We start from the raw sequence: 22,376 nt of genomic DNA, 5'->3' as shown, positions 1-22,376 counted from the left end.
TCATTATAAATAACCTAATTTTTTCGTAATGGCAATAAAATTACCATGGACAAAAGAACGTGCTAACCGAACAATATGTACATTTAAAATTGCAGAAAGCTGCACGAAGTTATTGCACGTTGCAAATGGGACAAATTGACTTCGGCAGACGCTGACATCTCGAAAACTACAAATTCCATGGTACTTTGGATTGCGTCTGTTCTGATAGGTTCATTGATATCGGCACGAATTACTACAACGCCCTAAAAACCGGAAACGCCGTGTGCACTGCTTATTTGGGCTCAAACCAGCCTACTGACAAGACCAGCGACCAGCCTCCGTGAACTACAGGTTCCATGGTGCATTGCTAGAGTGTATCATCATGGCCGAAAAGGACTGGAAGGATTGCATAAGAAGTCTGAAAGGCGTCGTGTTGGATATGTGCGGCGTTTTGTATGACAGCGGCGAGGGAGGCGGTGTTACTATCGACGGCTCAGTAGAAGCAGTGAAAAGGTGGGATTTCTGGTCGCTGAAGTCTCTGCAAAGCATCTCCGCCGTTAGTTAGGTAGTGGTCACAGGAGGACAGGTCAGACAGGCCAGGGCTCTCCTCGTCTAGAACCAATGAATGAATGAACAGTCAGTCAGTGCCTTGCTTTTCTACACACAGTTTATTAAATCATATTATATTTGCTGGGTTGACATGCTCACTGTGTTGGGGGTTCTTCTAGTTAAAAAAGTTATAATACGGCCGCTCCCCGCTACACGACGCCCCGATATACGAACTTTCAGAGAAACGACGTCGTCGCTTCTCTTCGTTCTTCTTCGTGTAAACACTGATCCAAGTCGCTGGAAGGAGAGATGCTTAAGTGGAAATAAAGTCGTAAAAGTTTATTAAAAACAAACATAAGTGTGTGTATTTTAAATTATTCTATTATTTTGTATGTGTGTTGAGTTGCTCTGTATGGAGTAAACACAAGTACACAGTACTGTAACTGTACAGCAGTGCTCACTCTGCATCTACATCAATTATTTCACAATTGTATGGTGATGTTTCAGTCATACAATAACTGTCTTTTTCCATCAGCTGGAACCCATTGCCTTGGATTGTGTGTTTGAAAGCTTCCAAGACTTGCCTCTTACCTTCACATAACATTACTTCATTTATCTGTTGCTTTTCTCCGAAGCAGCTTACAATATTAAGCTACTTTACAGTTATTTACTCACTTATACAGGTGGGTAATTTTTACTCGGTTCAGGGTAAGTACCTCGATCGAGGGAACTACAGCAGGAGATGGGATTTGAACTCGCGAACTCTGGATCCAGAGACAGCAGCTGTAACCGCTGCCCTTCCTGTCATCGTTCAAACCAGGAATACGCAGTGAAGAATTCCGGATGTCGATCGCAAACTTCACGCCGTTTTACTGGAGCAATTTAGGATGAGTACCTCGCTCAAGAGGAGTTCTAGAGCTGAAAGTGGGATTTGAATCTGCAACCTTTGAGTTCAAAGGCAGACTCTCCAACCACTAGGCTGCCAGCTGTTCCATCTGTTGTTAATCTATTTCTTGCCTACATTTTTATAAAATGTTATTTACATACATTTGTGGCAGTTACTTACATGATTGTCCAGGCTTGAAGTGTTTGCCCCGGTTGCACAACAGGGTGTTTTTACTGGAGCGGTTAAGGGTAAGTACCGCAGTAGAAACAGGGAGTGGTTCGTGTCCTTTATCGCTATGGTAGCGGCTGCCCTCGTCAGGTTAACGGTGGTGTGGATTCTTCGTTATACATACCTGTGTGTTGGCAGGACTCCCTAAGTAAAGGGAGACTCTCGGTTTGCTAATAAATAAGGTGCAGTGAGGAATTTCATTGTGCGTTTTGGCAGAACGTGAAGGGAACGTAACCACAGTAATGAGATGATTGTTGCAGTAAACGTCGTGGTTGAGATACCGGTACCATTTGCATAGCCGTGGGGTACACCGCCCTTAACGTTTCTGCCCTGGTGGGGAAACGCATTAGCCGTGTTTGTATGTAAGAAAAACCTTTGACGCTTATATTTTCAAGCTACTTTGTAATTAAGGATAACAGCATTTACAAAAACCATTTATCACATTTCTGTTGGAATGATCAGATTGATATTACAATTTAACTAATCAATTATCCAGCTATTTGTCCTGAACTGATGCAGTAAAAATGACCTAGCTGTACACATGAGTAAAAGTAGCTTGTAAAGAATTTTGGAGGGAATGTCTGATGGATAGATAAATAAATGATAACAAATGAGACATTAGAATTTAACCAAACTGATTGTGTGACCCCTGAGAAGTTATTCACTTGGGGTTATTGGTTTTGGTTCATGAATTCGCAAACTTTTTACCCCGATCTTCCCGGTCACCCTGCCCTCCTCCTCCTTCTCTCCCCCAGGATTAAGGCATCAGACCTGAAGCTGCGGTTCTGCACCAACGAGACCCAGGCGACACGGGAGCAGTTTGTGGCCGAGCTGAGGCGCAATGGCTTCGACATCTCCGTCCACGAGGTGTTCTGCCCGGCGCCAGCTGCTGTGGCCATCCTGAAGGAGCGTGACCTGCGTCCGCACCTGCTCGTGCATCATGGTACACCCTAGTGTAAAGGCATCCTGTGTAGGCTCTCGATCACGTTACCTTTGCTTTTACCAGGCTTTGCGGTTATTTGGCAGTTGGTTTATAATGTGGCCAAACGGTGCTGCTACGCGAGCCGCTCTTCCGTAGTCCTGCTCCTGACGCGAATGGAACTGCGACGGTTTCTTTCAAAAGAGCGGAACGGAGCTGTTTTCCATTCAGTTAAAATGAAAAAAGTGCATTGACTGCGCAGACTTTGACATTGTTTGTTACCAGTAATTGTGGGGGGGGAAAAAAAAACTTCTCAGCAGCTAAAATTTTAAAATACTTCTCATTAGTTTTCAGTTTTATGAAACGTATGTCCCGTAACTTTTGTCTGTATTATATTTTCCTCTATAAAAGTCATAATTCATGTCGTGTCTGTGAATGTGTTTTGGGTTTTCTGATAACATGAAAATGTGTCATTTATATTAATTCATGGTGCGATGCTCCTATTGCAGACGTGGTTCCCGAGTTTGACAGCGTGGAGAAGAGCAATCCAAACTGCGTGGTTATTGGTGACGCTGCTGATAACTTCTCGTATAAGAATCTGAACGATGCCTTCCGTGTTCTCATCGGCCTGGAGAAGCCGGTTCTGTTTTCCCTGGGCAGAGGGTAGGATCACATTACCAATCCATTATTCTGTGTCTCCATGGTGAATGTAACGTAAATCCCTTTCCTGCTTCCGGTGTCAAGTATATCTGTTTTAACTCCTAAATCTGCAGTGCCTCGCAATCATTTATTAAGCGACATTATGCCATGTTATGAATTCAGAGATTTTAATTTGCTACACCCCAACCGCACTACTACGCTCCTCCACCTCTGCCCACTTGTTGTCCCACACACACAAAAGGTCCAAAATCAAAAGCACAAAAGTTTTCAGTTCCGGCTCCGACGTGGTGGAATGACCTCCCCCTTTCGCTCAAAACTGGTCTGTCATTGCCCTGCAGGCGCTACTACAAAGAGGCAGATGGTCTAAAGCTGGATGTGGGAGTCTACATGAAGGCCCTGGAGGTGGGTGTCTGCTCTTGAGTCCATCCCTCAAGCCCAAACCACGACCCTAACTTCCCATTAACTACCCTGTTTCTTGGTGAATTTCCATACCGTTGTGTGGCTCTGTGCAAAATTATTAGTATGTATTATACATTTATTTGTTATTGCATATTACATTTGTTACATTTATACTGTTATACAGTGTAATACATTACACTGGGAGCTGCATGTAGAATTAATAGACAGTACCTGTATTATAGTGCAAGTTAATGGAGTAAATGGGGTACTAGGAGAGCAGTGAGGCTGAAAGAGATTTGTTTTGAGACCCTTCTTGAGTGAGAGGGATTCAGCAGTTCTGAGTGTCAGAGGGCTATCATTCCACCATATTCCTGCTTTTGATTTTGGACCTTTTGTGCGTAGGACCAACAAGCAGTCGGAGGTGGGAGAGTATAGCGAGTGATCAGGTTGTGTTCATGGCCTTGTAGGTAGGAGCCAGAGTGTTGAACTTGACGTGGGTAGCTGCAGGAAACTGGTGGAGGAAAAACCAGGAGGGATGGTACATGGGACCAGAGACTTATGACTGCTGTCAGATTATTCTTTTCAGTTTTTAGGATTTGAACCCACACCCCCCTATCTCTTACATGCAATGTTTCAGACGCAGTGCCACGTTTTTTTTCTTCCTTGAATGACACGTGTTCCTTTTTTTGTGTGTGTTGTCCATCCACCACCAAGTATGCCTGCGACATCGAGGCAGAGGTGGTGGGAAAGCCTGCCCAGACATTCTTCCAGAGCGTGCTGACGGACATGGGGATCGAGCCCCAACAGGTAAGCCCCACGCTGTGCTCTTACCTCACAACACCAAGCAGTATTGAGCCTCTGTGCTCTGCTGTAACAGTAGAGTAGGTAGTTTCCCTGCTGTGAAATGCAGCCACGTTGCGTTTGTGGGGAAAGTTGGGGTGACGAATACAGAATCTCGGCACTTTGAGACACTAAACGATGTTCCCTTCTCAGACCCTGATGATCGGAGATGACCTGGTGAATGACGTGGGTGGGGCTCAGAGCTGTGGGATGCTTGGGCTCCAGGTGAGGACGGGGAAGTACAGGTGAGCACCGAAGAGGCCGTGGTGTGAACTTTCATCCTGTCTGTCCGATTTAGGGGTATGGCAGCAATGTGGGCTGGACAGCTGCCCCTGTCATAATGTCCTTCTCTCTCTTACCACTCATCATAATATCTGTGGTTGCTTCTACTTTAGTGAAGTGGCCATTAATGTAAAGTATTGTAGTATAGTGGCTTCACTGTTCTCTTAAAATAGAAGAGAGCAGTTCTGTGATCGATACCCTCAAATGATACGATAAAAATTAACCAACTGTATATAGGAGTAAATCATTGTAAGTATATTAGTGTACTCGCTTTACAGAAAGGTGTCCCCTATGTAGTCATTTTAATGTTTCCGCCAAAATGCAGCAATCATCGTCCTAGGAAGAAATTACCATATTAAAATAGGGACATTTAGGGACAGCTGGTAGGGTAGTGGTTTGAGCTGTTGCCTTTGGACTCAAAGGTCGCAGGTTCAAGTCTCACTTCCTGCTGTAGTGTCTTTGAGCAAGGTAGTTACCCTGAATTTTTAAAGTAAAATTACCCGGCTGTATAAATAGTTTAACTGTAAGTAGCTTGACATTGTAACTTGCTTTGGAGAAGATAAATGTAAAGTGTGACAAGAGATGGGTGTTATGTTATGCCCCATAGGGGGCGCTGTATGCTCATATTCAGTTTCTGCTTGGTTAACTCTGAAGTCGGGGGTGGGGGTCTTGGGCACTGAGGATTTGGTTAGTCCATCCCAAACAGCTGTAAGTGTTTTCATGTGTTTTGAAACTGATGGCTTGTTGGGCATCAGCTGCTCTGTTTATTGTTGGATTATTTGTCCCTCTTGTTCCCGATTCCCATTTGTAGCCTTCGGGTCTGAAACTGCACCGACGGGTCCATCTTCCAGAACGATTCAAATGGAACTGTGTTCAGTGAGCGCGGCGTGCTTTATGAGTAGTGTCCCTCCCTTACCCGACCAGCGCCATCTGTGTTCACTCTGTGAACTTTGAACTTTTTTATGCTGTGATAAATTTCATTTAAATCATTAGCAGATGCTTAATTTACTGTTTCATGCATGTGCATTTAGGCTTTTGGCAGATACAGCTCAGAGTAGAAAACCGATACGAACACGAGTGTTAAGGCAGAGCTTGTTTGTTTGATACAACTATTATCACGTCATACTTGTTCCAGGTGCTACTTTAAGCACGTAGTAGGTTAAAAGTAGCAGCTAATGAAGCGCTAACTCAAGAAGGTTTTCGGAGCCTTTCACGGAGATGTGTCAGAAAAGACTGGGTTTTCAGACCCTTCTGGGATGCTGGGAAGGATTCGGCGCTTCTGATGGAGTTCAGTCGACCACATTAGACCCAAGAATGATAGAGTTCCAAGGGTTTTTCTTTAGCTTTACATTAATTCCTTTATCTGACTCTTCTCCAAAGTGACTTACAATGTTAGGCTACAATTATTTACCCATTTATACAGCTGGGTAATGTTACTGGAGTATTTTCAGGGTAAGTAGCTTGCTCAAGCATACTCCAGCTGGAGGTGAGATTCAAACCTGCAACCTGGGGGTCCAAAGGCAGCTACGCCCCCACCAGACTGCTACACTCCCCCACCTCTGACTGCTTCTTGGTCCCATGCGTGAGAGATCAGAAATTAAAATCTCAAAGGTTTTTGGTTCTGGCTCCACTGTGGTGGAACGATATTCCTCTGTCACTCAGAACTGCTGAATCCCTGTCAACACTCAAGAAGGGAACCAGAGCTCTAACCACTCTGCTACCAGATGTCCCTTCTTATATCCTTACTGAAGAATATTAGGTGTCTTGTTGAAGGGTACGTCAAAAAAGAATCTTTTTGAGATGTATTTTATTGACCTGCACTGTAAGAGTCCTTTTCCACAGTTACTGAAGGCAAATACTATGCCATCTCATACATGGTTAAATTTGCATATGATTTTAATAGTTTAACGCATCTAGGATGTGTGAGGCAACAAACACATTTGTGTTTTGTTGGGCAGTATCTGCATTTGCTGGTTTTGCCTACTAGAAACCCCCTTGGTGCAACATGGCTTTGAGTGAAGGTCACTTGAGCTCATAGGTGAGACAGAGAGGCTTTGGTTGAGCTTAAGACGCGGGCATATCAGCGTCGCTGATGGGTGTGACCGGCAGCAGTGATGAGTGCTGGTCGGGGTGCCCGGTACCTTCACGACTAGGCTCCACTCATGTCCCACCTCTAAAAACCCGCCACGCGCCAACAATGTCAATATCGCTAAGCATGTTGGGAATTGGAGATCTGACCTGCTGAGCAGAGAGGCGGTGTCTCGGCCCCTTGTCTGCTCTACAGGCTACTTACTAACTGTAAAATGGTAGCACCCACAGGAGGGGTTGGCAGCTTGCTGGCCTTGGACCCCCCCCCCCCGGTTCTATGCTCTCTTTTACCCACCTTGGGTGTGCAACCAGGGCTCCTCTGTGGTTTGTCTTTAATTTACATTTTCATTTATTCATTTAGCACACGCTTTTCTTCAAAGCGATTTCCATATCATGGAAATGATATGACGAATGATACTGAATTAAGTTATATTAAATCAAATGTCACCAAACTGTGGAAGTGGCGTCGCCATGCAGCGGGAGTCCTGGTTCCCCAGTGCCACGAGGGTGTCCATTCCTGCCGGGGGACCTGTCAATGGTCCCATCTTCTCGGCGTTTCTCAGCAGGAACGTCTGATTTGAATTTTTTTTGTCGCCCCAACCCCCCCCACTACTGTACTGGATGCAGGAAAACCCCGAGCCCTGACGTTCTAGAACTGGTCTAACAGTAAAGGAATAGAACTGGAAAGAATGGTTCGTCTCAGAGGAAATATGACACATAGCTCCGGACCTCTGACCTCCCCTGGGCCACTGACCGCACTCCCCCGAGCCTGCTTCTGAGCCTCGCGGACGTCACTGATGGCCCAGCGGAGTAACCGGGAACTGGAAAATGTTCTTCATGCAAGTCACACCAGGGCTAGGGAGGAATGCAGAGATGTCACACTGCGAATTACGTGCTGCTAGTGGTCATCAGTGTACGTGCACTTGACGAGTTGCATCGTGGGCATATGGAACTGCCGCGCTCTCGTTCTTAAGGCTTTTACTGTCATTTACATCGGTTGCCACCAGGAGTCGTCAATGTGGACGCATGTAGGTTGTCTCGCTGAACTCCATGTGTTTTCCCAGTTTTATTGTATGGAATCTTCCGGTTATGTTGAAACCAGCAATTTCTGTCCGCTCCTCAGAGTCTCTCTTTAACGCATTGTGTGTGCGAGTATGTGGCAAGAGCAATGCGGAATCTCTGGATCCTCCCAAAGTTCTGTGAGTTCAGGTTTCAATCCAGCTCAGTGTGTGTGGAGTTTGCAGGTTCTTCCTATGTCTGCGTGGGTTTACTCCAGGTGCTCTAGCTGCTCTAAAAATGTTGTGTGTGTGTGTACGCGTGCCTGCCTACTCTGCAGTGGACTGGTGTCTCATCAAGGGTGTACCCCTTCAGCCTTGTACCCAGTGATTCCAGGATAGGCTCCGAACCATGGCAGCTCTGATGCTAAACAGGAGTTTAGCAAAAGTGAGTGAGAAGGGGTGTAAATCTCCATATTTTATGTGTCTAGAACGAATGCCAGTTGTGGAAGAAACCCACGAAAATAAGTGTGTTTCATAGTGGACAGATGATCCAGTTTCCCTCAAGACAGCAGGTGGCATACTGTTATGTTCGTGGAGTCTCCTTACAATCAGAAGGTCCTGGGTTCAAATCTCCATTCTACCTGCAGCACCCTTGATTCGAGGTACAGCACGTTCAGAAAGTATGCAGACCCCTTCACTTTTTTTTCTCTAATTGTGTTGCAGCCTTATGCCACAATTGTTTAATATTTTTAAAAATCCTGTTTTTGTTTAGTCTGTATGGAGTATTGAGGTGGAAAAATTAATTTAAATGATTTTAGCATGGGGGGGGTGCGGTAGTGTAGTGGGTTGGACCAGGTCCTGCTCTCTGGTGGGTCTGGGGTTTGAGTCCCACTTGGGGTGCCTTGCGATGGACTGGCGTCCCATCCTGGGTGTGTCCCCCTCCCTCTCCAGCCTTACGCCCTGAGCTCCCGGGTTAGGGTCTGGCTCCCCGCGACCCCATATGGGACAAGCGGGTCAGAAAGTGTGTGTGTGTGTGTGTGTGTGTGTGTGAGTGATTTTAGCATAAGGCTGCAACATAAGAAAAATGGGAAAAAATGAAGGTGTCTGAATACTTTCTGAAAATGTACCGTATTTACCCTGAACCAATGCAGGAAAAGTTACCCAGCTGTATAAAGGGGTAAATCCTTACAGGCGTACAAACCTCACATAGTAAATCGCTTAGGAGAAAAGTGTGAGATGATGATGGTTAATAATAGAGGGCACATCCAGCTTATATATATATATATTATATAAAAATTTTTTTTTTTTTTTACTTTTTAAATTTAAATACAGATAAAATCAACTTCAGTGTCATTCCCACAATATGTTTAGGACTGAAATAGCCTTTCTCCTGGACCATGGCATGAACATGGAGGACAACATATACTACTACTACACAATGTTAGTAATACTACTGTGCTATATAAATAATACAAATACTACATAAATAATGTGTAAACACTCCAGGGTAAAGTACAGTGATGTGTTCAGTCTAATAAATAGAAATGTCATGGATTGTATGGGAGGTAGTGCAAAAAAGTTTAAGAATATAGAATGTATTAGAGAAGGTTTCAGAAGAACAGCCAGTGGTATAAAAGACCATCCAAAATGAAGGTTCTTCTCTCGGCTTAGGTGCATAAATGAATTATTTTGAGTAAAATAAATGCTTTTGATTGAACAAGGGTTGACTGAAGCCGCTTGCCCCAGGTGTGGTTGCGGTGAACCGGAGTCTAATCCGGCAACACAGGGCGTAAGGCCGGAGGGGACACACCCAGGACGGGACGGCAGTCCGTCACAAGGCACCTCAAGCAGGACACGAACCCCAGACCCACCAGAGAACAGGCACACGCCAAACCCGCTGCGTCACCGTGCCCCCTTGAACAAGGATTTCATAGTGTAAATGTGGTATTCACAGAACTTCATTAGAACTTGGCATACTTTGACACATCTCTGCATATGTGCACAAGATTTCTTTTTTACATGCTTTTACTACGGGGCAATGTCTACAGCAGTCCCGTTGAAGAACATTATCGTCTGGGCTGCATTTCCGCTTGTCCGGTTGACATCTTGCAACGCTTTGGTGGAGCTGCGTCTCTCGATCGCTTTCGAATGGTGTGTGTGTGTGTGTGTGTGTGTGTGTGTGTGTGTGTGTGTGTGTGTGTGTGTGTGTGTGTGTGGGGCTGCTCCAGCTGTTCTGGAGCTGCTCGACAGCTCCCAGTCCTGTGCTGCACCACACATCACATGTCACTCCCTCTGTGGTAGGGATGCTAACGTGCTAAATGCGAGTCGACAGTAGGGTATTTGGGTGGCGCTTTTAATTTCAAGGAGGTTATATGTTCGAGGGGCTGCTGTTCTGCACGCCAGACAAGCGCCAGCAGTAGTGTGGCCTTTCTCCCAAAAACACTGCTGTTTCTAAGCCAAGCAGATGCCGTGGGAGCCTTCACCCCCCCCAAGGACAAATGGCACCAGCCTTCAGAGCCCCAGAAATGGCAGGACAATAACTATCTCTTTAACAGTCGCCAGTGTGATGCGCAATTCCATTAATGGGGGGAGGAAACGGCAAAACGACGCGTCATGACTGATTCCCATCGAGCCTGTTCTTGTTTCTCCCTCCCTCCTTTTGTTAAGTGCCGCTTTGATGGAAACCTTTCGTTTCGCTTGTGAAAAAAGACGAGCAAAGTCTTGGAGGTGGCGTAAAGAATTCGTACCCTACGAAGTGAGATCCCGAGAACGGGTTTGCAGCAAAAAAAAAAAAAAAAGTTTGGGACTGCATCACATAATCGTAAATCCCATCTGCGCTTCAGCTTTTGCCAAACACCTCTCTGTTCTTCCTAAACTCCATCCTATGGACGCCTTGTATGACAGGTGTGGCGCGGGTGAGGTCTCAGTCCGCGCTTTCGTCAGTGTGTCCGCTGAGTGCGTTTGCAGGACGTTACGAAGTGTGTGTGTGTGTGTGTGTGTTTGAGCAAATGAGACCCTCGTAATACAGCCGCAGGGGAGGCTAATACAATCCTCTTCTAATGCTCTGCTGGTCGTCTGCTGTGTAACACACGTGGGGTCATTTCGCCGGCTTTCGACAGCAGGGACAGCCTCGGGGCCTCGCCGGCGTGTTTGTTTTACACGGAAATCTCAGTGGGATTATGACCTTTTTCAAGGGCGGCTTAATCAAAGGGGCCGTGCCGTTTCCGATTTGCGAGGCCCGTTTTAATTACGGCACTTTCGGAGCGCCACTCGACGCCAGCTGGCTCGCCGAAGGAGCAGCTCCGAGTCTCCTGCTCGGACTACGGCGCATGGCTTGGAGGGGCTGCGCTGCGTAATGCACAACAGGCATGAACGCACCCTTCCCCTAGGAAAAGAAGCAAACTTCCAATAAGGGGCGGAAGAGCTCCGGCAGCAGCAGCAAGACGTGCGAGTCCACCTGGACGACACCTTTGCGGGACACCCTGGATGGAGGAGAGAGAGCAAAGCAGAATACAGGTGTCCTGCATTTCTGCGACCTGCTACAGGAGAGCTGGGAGGACATGGAGCCCCATTTTCTGAACACGCAAGTTAACCAGACGACTGGCGAAGAGGACAAGTTACCGGCAGGGGGCGTGACGCTTTGCTCTGGTGCTGCAGTTCAGTAGTTATGTAGCGGTTATTGGTTTTCACTAATCGGAACCCTACCTGTCAGCGTCATCCTGTCTTTGCTGCAGTGGACCTCCATGTGTCTGCTTTGACCTCAGGTGTGCCGCTTCTCAGCAGAGTTAACTCGGCAGAGCGAATGGACGCTGTCCCGGGGGACGTGACTGTGACCAGGGTGAAGCTTGGGCCCCTGCTGCAAATGTGCGGAAGTCTTAGTTCACTCTGCTCCGTAAAACTTGGAGTTCATTCAGATTTTTCCTCTTTTTTGTGTGAGAGGGATGGAAAGAGAGATTGCATCGATGCGCTTGCAACCGTCCACCCCCAATGGCAGGACAGTGAGTATTTCCCACACTTGGGCAGCAGCTACTGGGGAAGGGAACGTCTTACAGCTGCACAAAATGTTCACTTGACCCAGTTTATCATTACTTTTCCAGATATAAGCTTGTTTTTCTGGGACTCCTTTCTTAACAAACCTTTTCCTAACAGCAGTGGTGTGTGTGTGTGTGTGTGGGGAGTTGTTTATACTGTCCAGGGCTGCTGTGAGGACAGTCTCAAGTGGTGCCCCTCCTCATGCTGGATAAATTTAAGGACATCAAGGTCCCACCCACAGAGCTTTTGTCAGATGGCAGCCCCCCCTCCCCATAAGCGAGTAAGTGACGTGGACCGGAAACTGCTCACCCCCCCCCACCACAGGTCACCGGTCATATGATGTCATGAGAGATTGCTGGCCTCGCGAGTTTGACCTGAGCTCACTCAGCGCTGCGGAGGCGGACGGGACAGCCCTGCTGCCTCCCACCGCTACCCCGATCGTCCGGCGAAAAGTCCTCCAGGGCACGTTCGCGCATTAGCGCCGCATTAAAAACGGAGCGCGACGGCCAAGGAAACGGATTGGTGCGCGAGCGGCCCGCGAAAGCCCCGTTTCCACAGAAGCATAGCTGGCCTGGGAGCGGTTAGTTGTTGCGCAGCCCTACATGTGCGATATTTTTAGCTGCAAGCTGCGCTGTGCAGTTGAGGGCCGCGCTCTCGCATCCTTTCTTGGAAGCGCATCAGTGTTTTTGGTGCACGCTTGCTTTACATCTCCAGCGCTGCACTTTGTAACACCCAGCAGTTCAGCAGAACAAACAGTAGGGGGCACGTGGGGGCTGGGCTCTACAGTGGACCAGGCCGCTGTTGGCGTTCAACTGCTTGCGTTGATTTACCTATTTTATAGCAGGGTAATTTTTACTACAGTTTTTACTACCACGTTCCTGTCTGGTTAATACTGATTTTGTTGTCGTTTAACCTTTTAGGTAATAGACTGGAAATGTGCGTAGAAAAGGGGGGCGCGGTGGCGCAGCGGTTTTGGCCGGGTCCTGCTTTCTGGTGGGTCTGGGGTTCGAGTCCCGCTTGGGGTGCCTTGCAACGGACTGGGATCCTGTCCTGGGTGCGTCCCCTCCCCCTCCAGCCTTGCGCCCTGTGTTGTTGGGTTAGGCTCCGGTTCACCAGGACCCCGCTTGGGACAAGCGGTTTCGAACTGTGTGTGTGTGTGTGTGTGTGTGTGTGTGTCTGCATGAGGAGGACTGCTGGAGGAAATGGAGAAAATGAGTTATGCAGCAGCCTCCTTCCCCCAGGACTACATGAAGAGTGACATGGGCTTTACAGTGCATCTGTTTGTACTCTGTTAATCTACCTTTATTCATTTAGATGACACTTCTCCAATGTGAATTTCAGTGTTAATCTACTTTAAGTTATTTACCCATTTATACAACTGCGCAATTTTTTTTTTCTAGAGCATTTCCCCCCCCCCCAAGGGTGAGTACCTTATTTAAGGATACTAGAGGTAAGATTTGAACCTGTAACCTCTGGGTCCAAAGGCAGCAGTTCTAACCACTGCACTACCAGGTATTATTATTGCTATTATTTTATAAAAAAAAAAAAAAAGCCCCGCAACCAACAACCTTAATAAAATGGCTGTGGAGCGCATGGTCATTTATATTATTAATTACTATTATTAATTTACTAAATTATTAAATTACCATTATTAATTTAGGTTGTTCCTGTGGAGAAAGGCAGCATAAAGTTTGCAAGCAGTGCTACTAAATATTTGCTCATTTATACAGCTGGGTAATTTTACTGTGCCAGTTCAGGGTAAGTACCTTACTTGAGGGGGCTACATCGCAAGTGGAGATTTGAACCTGGGTACTTTGAGTGCAAGATGGCCTGCTGCCCTTAACACCAAAGTGTTTAATTTTAGATAGATGTGCATCTTTATACTGCAGACAAGGGTAAGTTGTGAGGAATGTCGGGCTTTGAATAAAACGGGGTAAGAAGTGTCTGCTAGGCAGGCGAGCATAAAGAATGAAGCGTGCAGCTTTGCCAGGCTCACTCTTCCTGGACAGCTTGGCCACGCCGCCCATGATAAGCAGGGATTTCCTGCACAGCTCACACGCCAGTTTTGCTGAGGAGTCCTGCTAAATAAAGCCATTATCTCCAAGGCACTCGAGGAAGGAAAGATCATTAAAAAAGAATCCAAACTAAGGAGGTAAATAAGTTTTGAGCATGGTGAAAGTAGCCCCGGGCGCCTGCTCGCTCGCTCTCCCGCCACCTGCAGCATGGGTCTGCGCCCATGAGAGGCCGTGCTCCATTAAACCCTTTCATCGGGGGAAAGATGAGGACGTTCTCGCCGTCCTCTCAATGGCGCTCTTTCTCCCCTCCCTGCTCCATTACGCATTCATAATGTCGAAACTTTATCGTCCCGCTTCAACCTCATCCTCCGCTGCTCCATTACAAGGGAGATCGGTGTCAAGGAAGCCTGAGAGCTGGGTGGTGATGGGAATGGCTGTGCTGTGACCTCTGACCTCTGGGCAAGCGGAGCGAATCCCATGGTCGTCCCAGCTGTATGGCATCCGCAGATGCAGTGTGGAAGATCCTGCTCCCCTTTGACCTGTTGCTCTTGACCTGCGGTCGTACCTGTTGCTGCTTCTTCGCCAAACAGCTGTGGAGCCGGATCGTTTCGTTCTTGGGTCGCGCCGGGGCTGCGTTTATTCATCGCCGCCTGGGCGCCCTTTCTCATTAGACGGCATTTGAGGAAAGCGAAGAAATCTTCCTGCACGGTCCCGCTCAAGCCTGTGCGCCCCACCATGGTGATGGGGTCACGCAACCTGCCCGAGGTCTCTGTCCGCGTCAACTTTACAGCCCCGAAGTGCCTCTTCGGATGTCTCCCCTTCCAGCTGACTGATGGGTCGCGATGGGAAGGATGTCAACCTTGATCTCCTCTTGTTTTCTTAGAGCAGCGATATCTGGGGCCCTCGGGACAGCGTTAAGCATGCGATGCAGAGCGGCCTGTGGAGGAATTTGGACCGCACAACATGCAGAAGCGCACTCCAAACAGACACAGGAACCGCATGCTTTCCTCTGAAGCAAGCCCCCCTTCCCCCCCACCCCAACACGCCATTGTGCGGCAAGTCGTCCGCCTTGAGCCGCGGCTGTTTTTCCTCCAGGCTAGCAGTAAACCCTGAGTACTGCGACACACCCTACCCCCATCCCCACCCCCCGCTGTTCTCAGAGTGTGTCAGTCCGGAAATGAAGACCCCCGCTGCCGGGGTTTGCGTCACGTGCCTCTTTCTCCCCCATTGTGTGACGCCAGGTGACGCTGGGACAAGATTCGGCCGTCGACCTCGTCTGCTTCTCACCTTTCGGAGGTCTTTGACACGAGCACGTCAAACACTGGTGGAGCATCTAATAGAATCAACTGCTGAGCCACATGAGTACTTTGGGTATTTAAGAAGGTTTTTTAAATCAGAATTTACTCGCAGGCTTGGAAGGGCAATATATGATTTTTGGAAAGTGCTCCAGTGTGCAGGATGCCAATTTGAATCTCACTGCATCCAGTCTGCAGCTTTTCCAGGAACTCCCGTCCCTGGGATACTGAGCTTCCTGTGTTTGTGTGCAGTTTGCAGAAGCGCGCTCTCTCCAGATCCTCTCCAGCTCTTCATCGCTCACGTTAAGCTCGGGGACCCGGTGGCACAAGAGGAAATGTACCCGTGACACTGGGGAAGGCAATACATGGTCTGTCAATATCCCTCTCCTCCTCTAGTCCCTGGGTCCCAGGCCTTCGGCCCTGGTGTGCGTCACTCTTCTGCCGAGAGGAGCGGCGAGCAGCACCTCCTCTGAAATGTCAACCCACACTTCGTCAATCCAGAAACCGGTAGAGACCGGCGCTCTTTCCTCCCTTCTTGTCCCTTGCAGGGGTGGGAGGAGAGGGCACCCATCTCGCTTACGCTCTCCAATTGTCCCCACAGACACGACGTGGCCGTCGCAGGCGCAGCGGGTAATTCCATACGGGGCGGGAGGGGGGGGAAGGCCTCGTGACTCGTGATTTAAGGTAAAGGAGAAGCCGCAGCTCTCGGCTTGTGCGCGTGTTTGCAGGAAGCTCGCTGAGGTGTGTCCCACCTCACTTCTCACACCCACCTCAACTCTCGATTCCCGTCACGGTTCCGCCGGCTATTTGCTGTATTTCGACAATCACAGGTCCTGTTTATTACAAAAAGTGGGACAGTCAAGGTTGTATTACAGTGCTCGTCGTCCAGTGAGGCTGCTGGTTACGGGCGCAGCTGCGTCACGTTGGTCCCGCTAGGAGGTGGGCCGTGTGCGAGTGCGAGCGATGGAAGGTGGAGGCAACCATTCGAAGCTGAAACACGAATGTCGCAGTTCAGAAATCCTGGCTGCGCTGCACCGCAACGAGAAGTGGGCTCGACAAACGCTAAACCTCAGTTTCCTCCGAGGAAAGAGGGTGCATTCAGCTACCTGCGGCTGCGGAGCGCCGTTCTTCTCAAAGCTCTGCTTCAGCATGTCTTTTAGCGCTGTTTTTTTTTTTTTTTTTTTTTCCCCTCCGTATTTTTATTAAAAATTGGTGAGAAAGGCAGCAAGGAGGTAATGATGATGGTTAAAAACAGTGGCTGCTGCTTAAACCCATTGAATCCCTTCCTCTGAGAAAGCCCCTAAGTTGTAAATCACTCCTGATGCTTTGTTTATTCGCCAAAGTGGGACTGCCATGATATTTTCACTCTCAAGGGTGAGTCGGCGTCCCGGTGGTCATAGAAGGCCAGTCTCTCACACACACACTCGCGCACCAAGGACCTAGGAGAATAGGCTGAAACTGTGACACAAAGTTTTTTTTTTTTTTTTTTTTTTTTTTAATATATAAATTAAATTAAGGTGTGCGTGCGCATCTCAGCCTGCTCCTGCTTTTCTTTATTTTATCCCCTACTGTATATAGTCCTCCTTTACATGGTTATGTAAATATACTTTATATACACACACTATCATATACTGTAGTGTGTGTGTGTGTGTGTGTGTGTGTGTGTGTGTGTGTGTGTGAGATGGGAAACAGGCAGTTGAAATGTAAATTAATTTTGTGCGTAAAAGCTGTTAATTTATGTTTGCATTTATGTTTACTCTTAAGATGCTTTTCTCCAAAGTGACGTTCGTCTCACAGGTTTCGGCCCTCGTTTCTGCGAGCTTCATTGAGACCTATTGTTCCGTAACCGCTGTTTTGGGTGACAGGAACCACGGTGCGGCTTCTGCAGCTCATCGTCTTGCAGCATCCTATGTACAGGTGTGTGTGTGTGTGTGTGTGTGTGTGTGTGTGTGTGAGAAAGAGAGACAGAGAGAGATGTCTCGCTCAGAATTTGCTGTCCCTCACACCCTGTGCTTCCAGAATAGGCCCAGACCACATGGCTCTGCACTGGACAAACAGGTAGTGATGATGGATGGATGGATGGATGGATGGACACGGGGAATCAAAGTGCTCTGAATTCGGCTGGTGTCTCCTACACCTGAATGATCCTCAGCTCAGTCTTGCTCAAAATTTTTTTTTGAGTGCACAGCTGCACGGCCTTTTCTGGGGAGGTTACGGTGTCAAAGTCGGTCGACTTTCACGGTTTACTTCTGCACAAACAGAAAAGGTGCTATAGCGAACTCCCCCCCCCCCCCCCCCCCCCAACTGCTCGACATCACTTGTATCCTCTCATGACCTGCTTTCTTTACCGCTTTGCTTTGCGGTGTTCATTGTACCCTTGTAGTTGTACGAATATTTAGGGTTTCGCTTGCCAGACACACATGAGTTGGCGACCAGACTGCGTCTCGAGCTTCCTGGCACGCCTGCCCTCGTGCACCTCTGAAGGAATTGTTTTGACTACGCTCAGCGCTATTTGTTTGCCCGTGGAGAGCACACTTTGAATTGCGCTTCCCCAGGAATGTTTTCCTGTGAAAAGCGCTGGAAGGGCGGGGTCAACGGCGTTTGCACGCCGCGCTGCTCCGAAGAGGTCACCCGACCAGGCCGACCCATTTCCCTACAACCATTCTAGGCCCAGCGTGAACAGGGAGAAGAAGGAGCTGGCAGGAGGTCTGACCTGCCTGTGGAGAACAATGGTCCGGTGCTTCCAGCTTGATGGAACGTCTTCTCCATGTCTGCTCGATGTTTTAATAAGCTCTGGAAATGCCTTTCGCATTGTGCTCTGGAGGCTTGTAAATGTGCGAGGTCAGCTGAGAGAACACGAGGCCTGCGACCATTTCCTGCGTGGCGTCCGAGGCTCTGAGGAGCACAAAGTATCATCTCCGCTGCAGGGATGTTTGGGGAGTGTGGACCACCAGAGTGTGCAGACAAACAAGACTGGAAGAGTAGGAAATGATCGCCATCATCTGCCTGTACCTCATGGATGGCTGATGAGAAGCTGTTCCATGGTTACCTGTTGTCAAGCTCATAGGCACTAAGAAGCAAGACCTGGAGGACTTATGGAACATGGGTCCCACTTTGGGGGCCAGAGTATGCGATGTGTCACAAAAGTTGGTCGAGTCTTGAATTTGTCCTTGTTACAAGCATTAGGCTGAGCAGAAAAACAGACCCCAATCCACAGATGGCTCATCTTCTGTTCTGATGTGTCTTTACGGCGGCTTGTGGTCCAAACAGAGATGCGAAGCGTTTGTGCTTTTACTTCTGCGGATGGCTCAAGTAGGCGTGGTGACCTTTGGCCATCTATTCTCATGTGTTTATATTGAGTCACCTTGGGATGTGGGCCATCACCATAACGATAACCAAAGCCAGTTTTGACCTGCTAAATTATTCACGGTAACAAGAGCTGGATGGTTGCAGACATGGCCAGCAAAGCCAAGAGCATCATGTCGGTCTGAGGTGTCAGGGAGGGGTCAGCGTTCTCAACACTGACCTACTTATAGAGCCCCGTGTCCCTCCTGACACTTTGAGTTCATTATAAGGGCCATTTATACACACAAGTATTACAGCTGAGCAATCCATCCAAAGTCTTCCCTCAAGGGTATAACAGCATGGCCTCTCCTGGTACTTGTGCACTGCATCACAGATGCTATTAGAATATAAAGCATTACGGTAAGTTCTGAGAAAGACACATGATCTGAAGGTATGTTTTATTTACTTGATGTTACGGTGGGTAGGAACTTATGCTCTTCCTCATCTCTGTATCCTATGAGACGTCTGCGGTGACTCTTATGGTTACGGTTCCTTCGACCGTAACGCTCGTCTCCTTTCCGTGTGTCACTGTGCGCATGTTCTCCCTCCCGCAGGCCCAGCGACGAGAAGCACCCCACGGTCAAGGCCAACGGCTACGTGGACAATCTGGCTGAAGCAGTAGACATCATCCTGAAGTACCGGGCCCAGTGAGACCACCACCATTGTGTCTCCCATGGGAGGGACTAAGTGGGGATGCTCACCTTTGGCATCAACTGTACACAGAACAAGGCTGACTTTACAGGCTGACTTTACATTGCTACCCTACCACATTACTCCGCATGGGAGTAATGTGGTAGGGTAGCAATGAAGGACGTGGACTTGTCCCTGAAGGTTTCCGATCCAAGGATCACTCACGAGCAAGTGGCTTTCCTTGAATTACTCTAGTAAAAACATGTAGCTGTATTAAAGGGTTAAATACTTAAGTGATGGCCAAAAGCATAAGCTAAGTTTGAAAGGAGCAGTGTGCCTGTTCGGCCGCTGTTTTACTTACTTCCTGTGTAGCTGAGCACAGGTGAGACGGCTGACTTGTAGAACCAGTGTGATTTAGTGTTATATGTCAGTAACGTTGAGTGTAGCAGCACAACTTCTGTTTGTCTAACAGCTTTTTCGGGTTCATCCTCTTTGAGGATTGATGATGGTGATGGGGGGCGAGCAGGTTTGGTGAGGGGAGCTGCATCAAGACCTGTTGCCTTCAGGAATCTGTTGAGCAGGCAAAAGACTAAGATATAGATACAAAGGGAAGTTGATTTATAGTAGCTAGAGCAAGCATTGCACTGATAGGGGTGGGTAACTATGTGGCCATAGGGAGTATGTGCTTTCTCACATCAATGGCAAGTATGGAAACACTGATTCATTTTTAAATAAAGAAGGCGAGGTACAAAGGGTGTGTGTGTGTGTGTGTGTGTGTGTGGGGGGGTTGCTGAGGAATGTACCGTAAGATGTTTCCAATTGACAGCTTGGATGCATTGCTAGGTATGCGTCACATGACGAAGACCCTACATCCACGGTTTGAGTGAAGTGCCTCCTTCCACTGTACTTCCTTCTGCTCGCTGTGTTCAAGTCTTCTCACGAATCAAAATCAACCCCAGGGAGGGGAATTCTTTAGAAAAAGAAGAGAACTACATCCCTGGAGTGGAACAAAGAGATCGCTTCTAAACACACTATCACGCCAACTTATAGCTGATGCATATCGCTGCCGAAGTGATGCAGATGCAGAAATTCAGGAAAAACTTCATTCCGCGATCCTTTGCATTTCTGGATGAGTCCGGTACACCATCGCCCACATAAGTCATGGTGCAGAGAGAGTCGGTGTGGTGGTGTTGGTCTTTGACAGGACTAGAGCAGCAGAGGCCCATCCCATGGTCTGTTTCTTTCTGCTCCACCTCTACTCTTAACTGCTTTGCTAGTGTAATGGGCAGGCAAGTAACCTTACCTGGTTCTCCTGATGGAATGTATGCTACATCTTGAATACTCTTGTTGCTCCCTTGTTTTAGCTTGGTTCCACAGCTCTCAATCCTCATCCTGTTTGGCATGTTTTTCAATCGAAGCCGTTTACCCCGTTTAACCTTGTCAGTGATAAACTTGCCAGACAATTGTGTGAGGTTCAAAACAATGCTTGAGGAACATGGAAGAAGGCCTGTGGGCTGTGATGCTAAGAGGTCTAGTAGCTGGCGGTATGGAAAACCGGGCGCCTTTGCAAGGAAGGCGTTGGAGCGAGATGGGGGTGTAAAAGAGGTGTTTCTCCAGGATGGAACTACCTCGCTTCCTTCAGCACAGTCATTGGTATGTATAGCACCCCCTCCTGCAGTTGCTAGCAGTCAAATACATCAAAAATACACACACACAGGGATCTTCAGTTAAGCATGCTCTTTAGACAGAGATCACAGTTCAAGTTGTGATGTAAAACACTCATTCATTGTACAAGAACTAGAAATATTTAAAAAGTCCCTCCATACTTTCAAGCTTTGATCAGTTACTCCAGTTACTGAAAATTCAGCGATGGAAACATACAAAGGAACAATGTGTTATTAATGGCCTGGGAAATTTTGAAAACATCCTTCTTTAAATGGGCCCAGACTATTGTGGGCTTTTTTAAGGAGACCGGAATACAGTGAGCCGTGTCTAGGAAGCGTGTGTTTTCTGTTAGAGGAGGAAAACAGGCCGACAGTAGGCAATTGTGTCTTTTCCAACAGGAGCGGGTCCCTACCTAGATGAACAAACCGTATTGATGTAGATAGGTTGCGTCTCCACTCAGCCCGGGGAAGTGGTTCGCCGATGACCAGAACCCAAAATAATCGAACGCTCTTCACGCTTGTGAAAGAAGGCAACGGAGAAGTGCTGTACTTCACCCCATTGTGGTTGGATTGCTCAGGTTGCAGGTGATCAACTTGGTCCACATGAAGCACCCAGCACATATTTGTAGACCGCCTCATGCGGAGGAGAAAGAACTTGATCTTCCAGCAAGGGGCTCAGTGCTTCGGTGAGCTTTTTGAGTAGGGCGCTATATACAAATGGATCTAAATTGAAGAATCCTGGAGTCTGTCGGGTTTCCTGCTTCTCCTAAGATTTTTGGACTTTTTAGAGGAATTTTAGTTTTGTTTTCTCTGTCAGTCTAGCAGAGGAAACAGCTGTATCACATCACTTTGGTTGTGCTGTTTCATCGCTTGATGAGTGTAAAAGAGTAAAGCAGTGTTATAAGTGATTTACTGATAGTGCGCCATATTACATTCCCATTTGCTTATTCCATCAGTAGGTAACACTTCAAATTGCGTTAACCTACCTGGATCACCATTCTGTTTCATTCCTCATTGTGAAATATTTGGGTGGATATTCGAGTGGTTGGACAACAAGTTCATTCACAAAATCCGTGGCCGCAGCTTGTCGATGCACAAAGCAACACATTCCGAAGGTAAAAGGACGTTGAGACAGTCCTTCCCGTGGAATCATGACCCGGCAAGCTTGAAAATAATTGCGCCTTTGGAAACATCTACTCCCACCCCGAGGAATAACCTGATAGGGTTATTACAGCATTATTTCACAGCATGAGGCCAAGCCTGTTGTACAACATCTGCCATGGGTACAGCCACGACAGTATTCTCCTCTAGATCCCAGAGGTCACTCGGCGGTCAAAATCCACCACAGCAGTGCTATAACTGGCTTGCAGCTTCCGGCGGTTTTCCCGAAACGACAGCCTGAGCAGGACGCGGACGCGTTCTAGACGCGGTCCAATTTCCCTTCCAGCACAGACTGATGACCTCATGTCAATAGGCAGGTCGGGGTTGTAAAGATTCGGCTCCATCCATATGGCTTCAAATAAGCCCCCCCTGCAATCCCATGAAAAAAATGTTATTTACTTTATTT

The 22,376-nt window shown here is 47.8% G+C and overlaps 1 protein-coding gene across 1 annotated transcript; it reads left to right on the top strand.

Moving 5' to 3' along the window:
- The first annotated feature begins 217 nt into the window (after positions 1-217).
- Positions 218-19,894, top strand: lhpp (phospholysine phosphohistidine inorganic pyrophosphate phosphatase). The gene is made up of 7 exons (XM_018761309.2): positions 218-492; positions 2,398-2,585; positions 3,071-3,224; positions 3,560-3,623; positions 4,335-4,427; positions 4,614-4,705; positions 19,070-19,894. The coding sequence occupies exons 1-7, from the start codon at positions 362-364 to the stop codon at positions 19,164-19,166; spliced, it is 819 nt and encodes a 272-aa protein (XP_018616825.1). The 5' UTR covers positions 218-361; the 3' UTR covers positions 19,167-19,894.
- Positions 19,895-22,376: the final 2,482 nt, after the last annotated feature.

This window comes from Scleropages formosus, chromosome 24, assembly GCF_900964775.1.
Source record: "Scleropages formosus chromosome 24, fSclFor1.1, whole genome shotgun sequence".
Taxonomy (NCBI): domain Eukaryota; kingdom Metazoa; phylum Chordata; class Actinopteri; order Osteoglossiformes; family Osteoglossidae; genus Scleropages; species Scleropages formosus.
The sequence above is the reverse complement of the archived record's forward strand: the minus strand, read 5'-3'. Positions and strand labels throughout refer to the sequence as shown.

Excerpts from the sequence above, each read along its gene's own strand:
- lhpp (XM_018761309.2), top strand. The coding sequence starts at position 362 with ATGGCCGAAAAGGACTGGAAGGATTGCATAAGAAGTCTGAAAGGCGTC. Across the intron at positions 493-2,397 it reads TCAGTAGAAGCAGTGAAAAG|GATTAAGGCATCAGACCTGA; the intron begins GTGGGATTTCTG and ends TCTCTCCCCCAG. Across the intron at positions 4,428-4,613 it reads TGGGGATCGAGCCCCAACAG|ACCCTGATGATCGGAGATGA; the intron begins GTAAGCCCCACG and ends TTCCCTTCTCAG.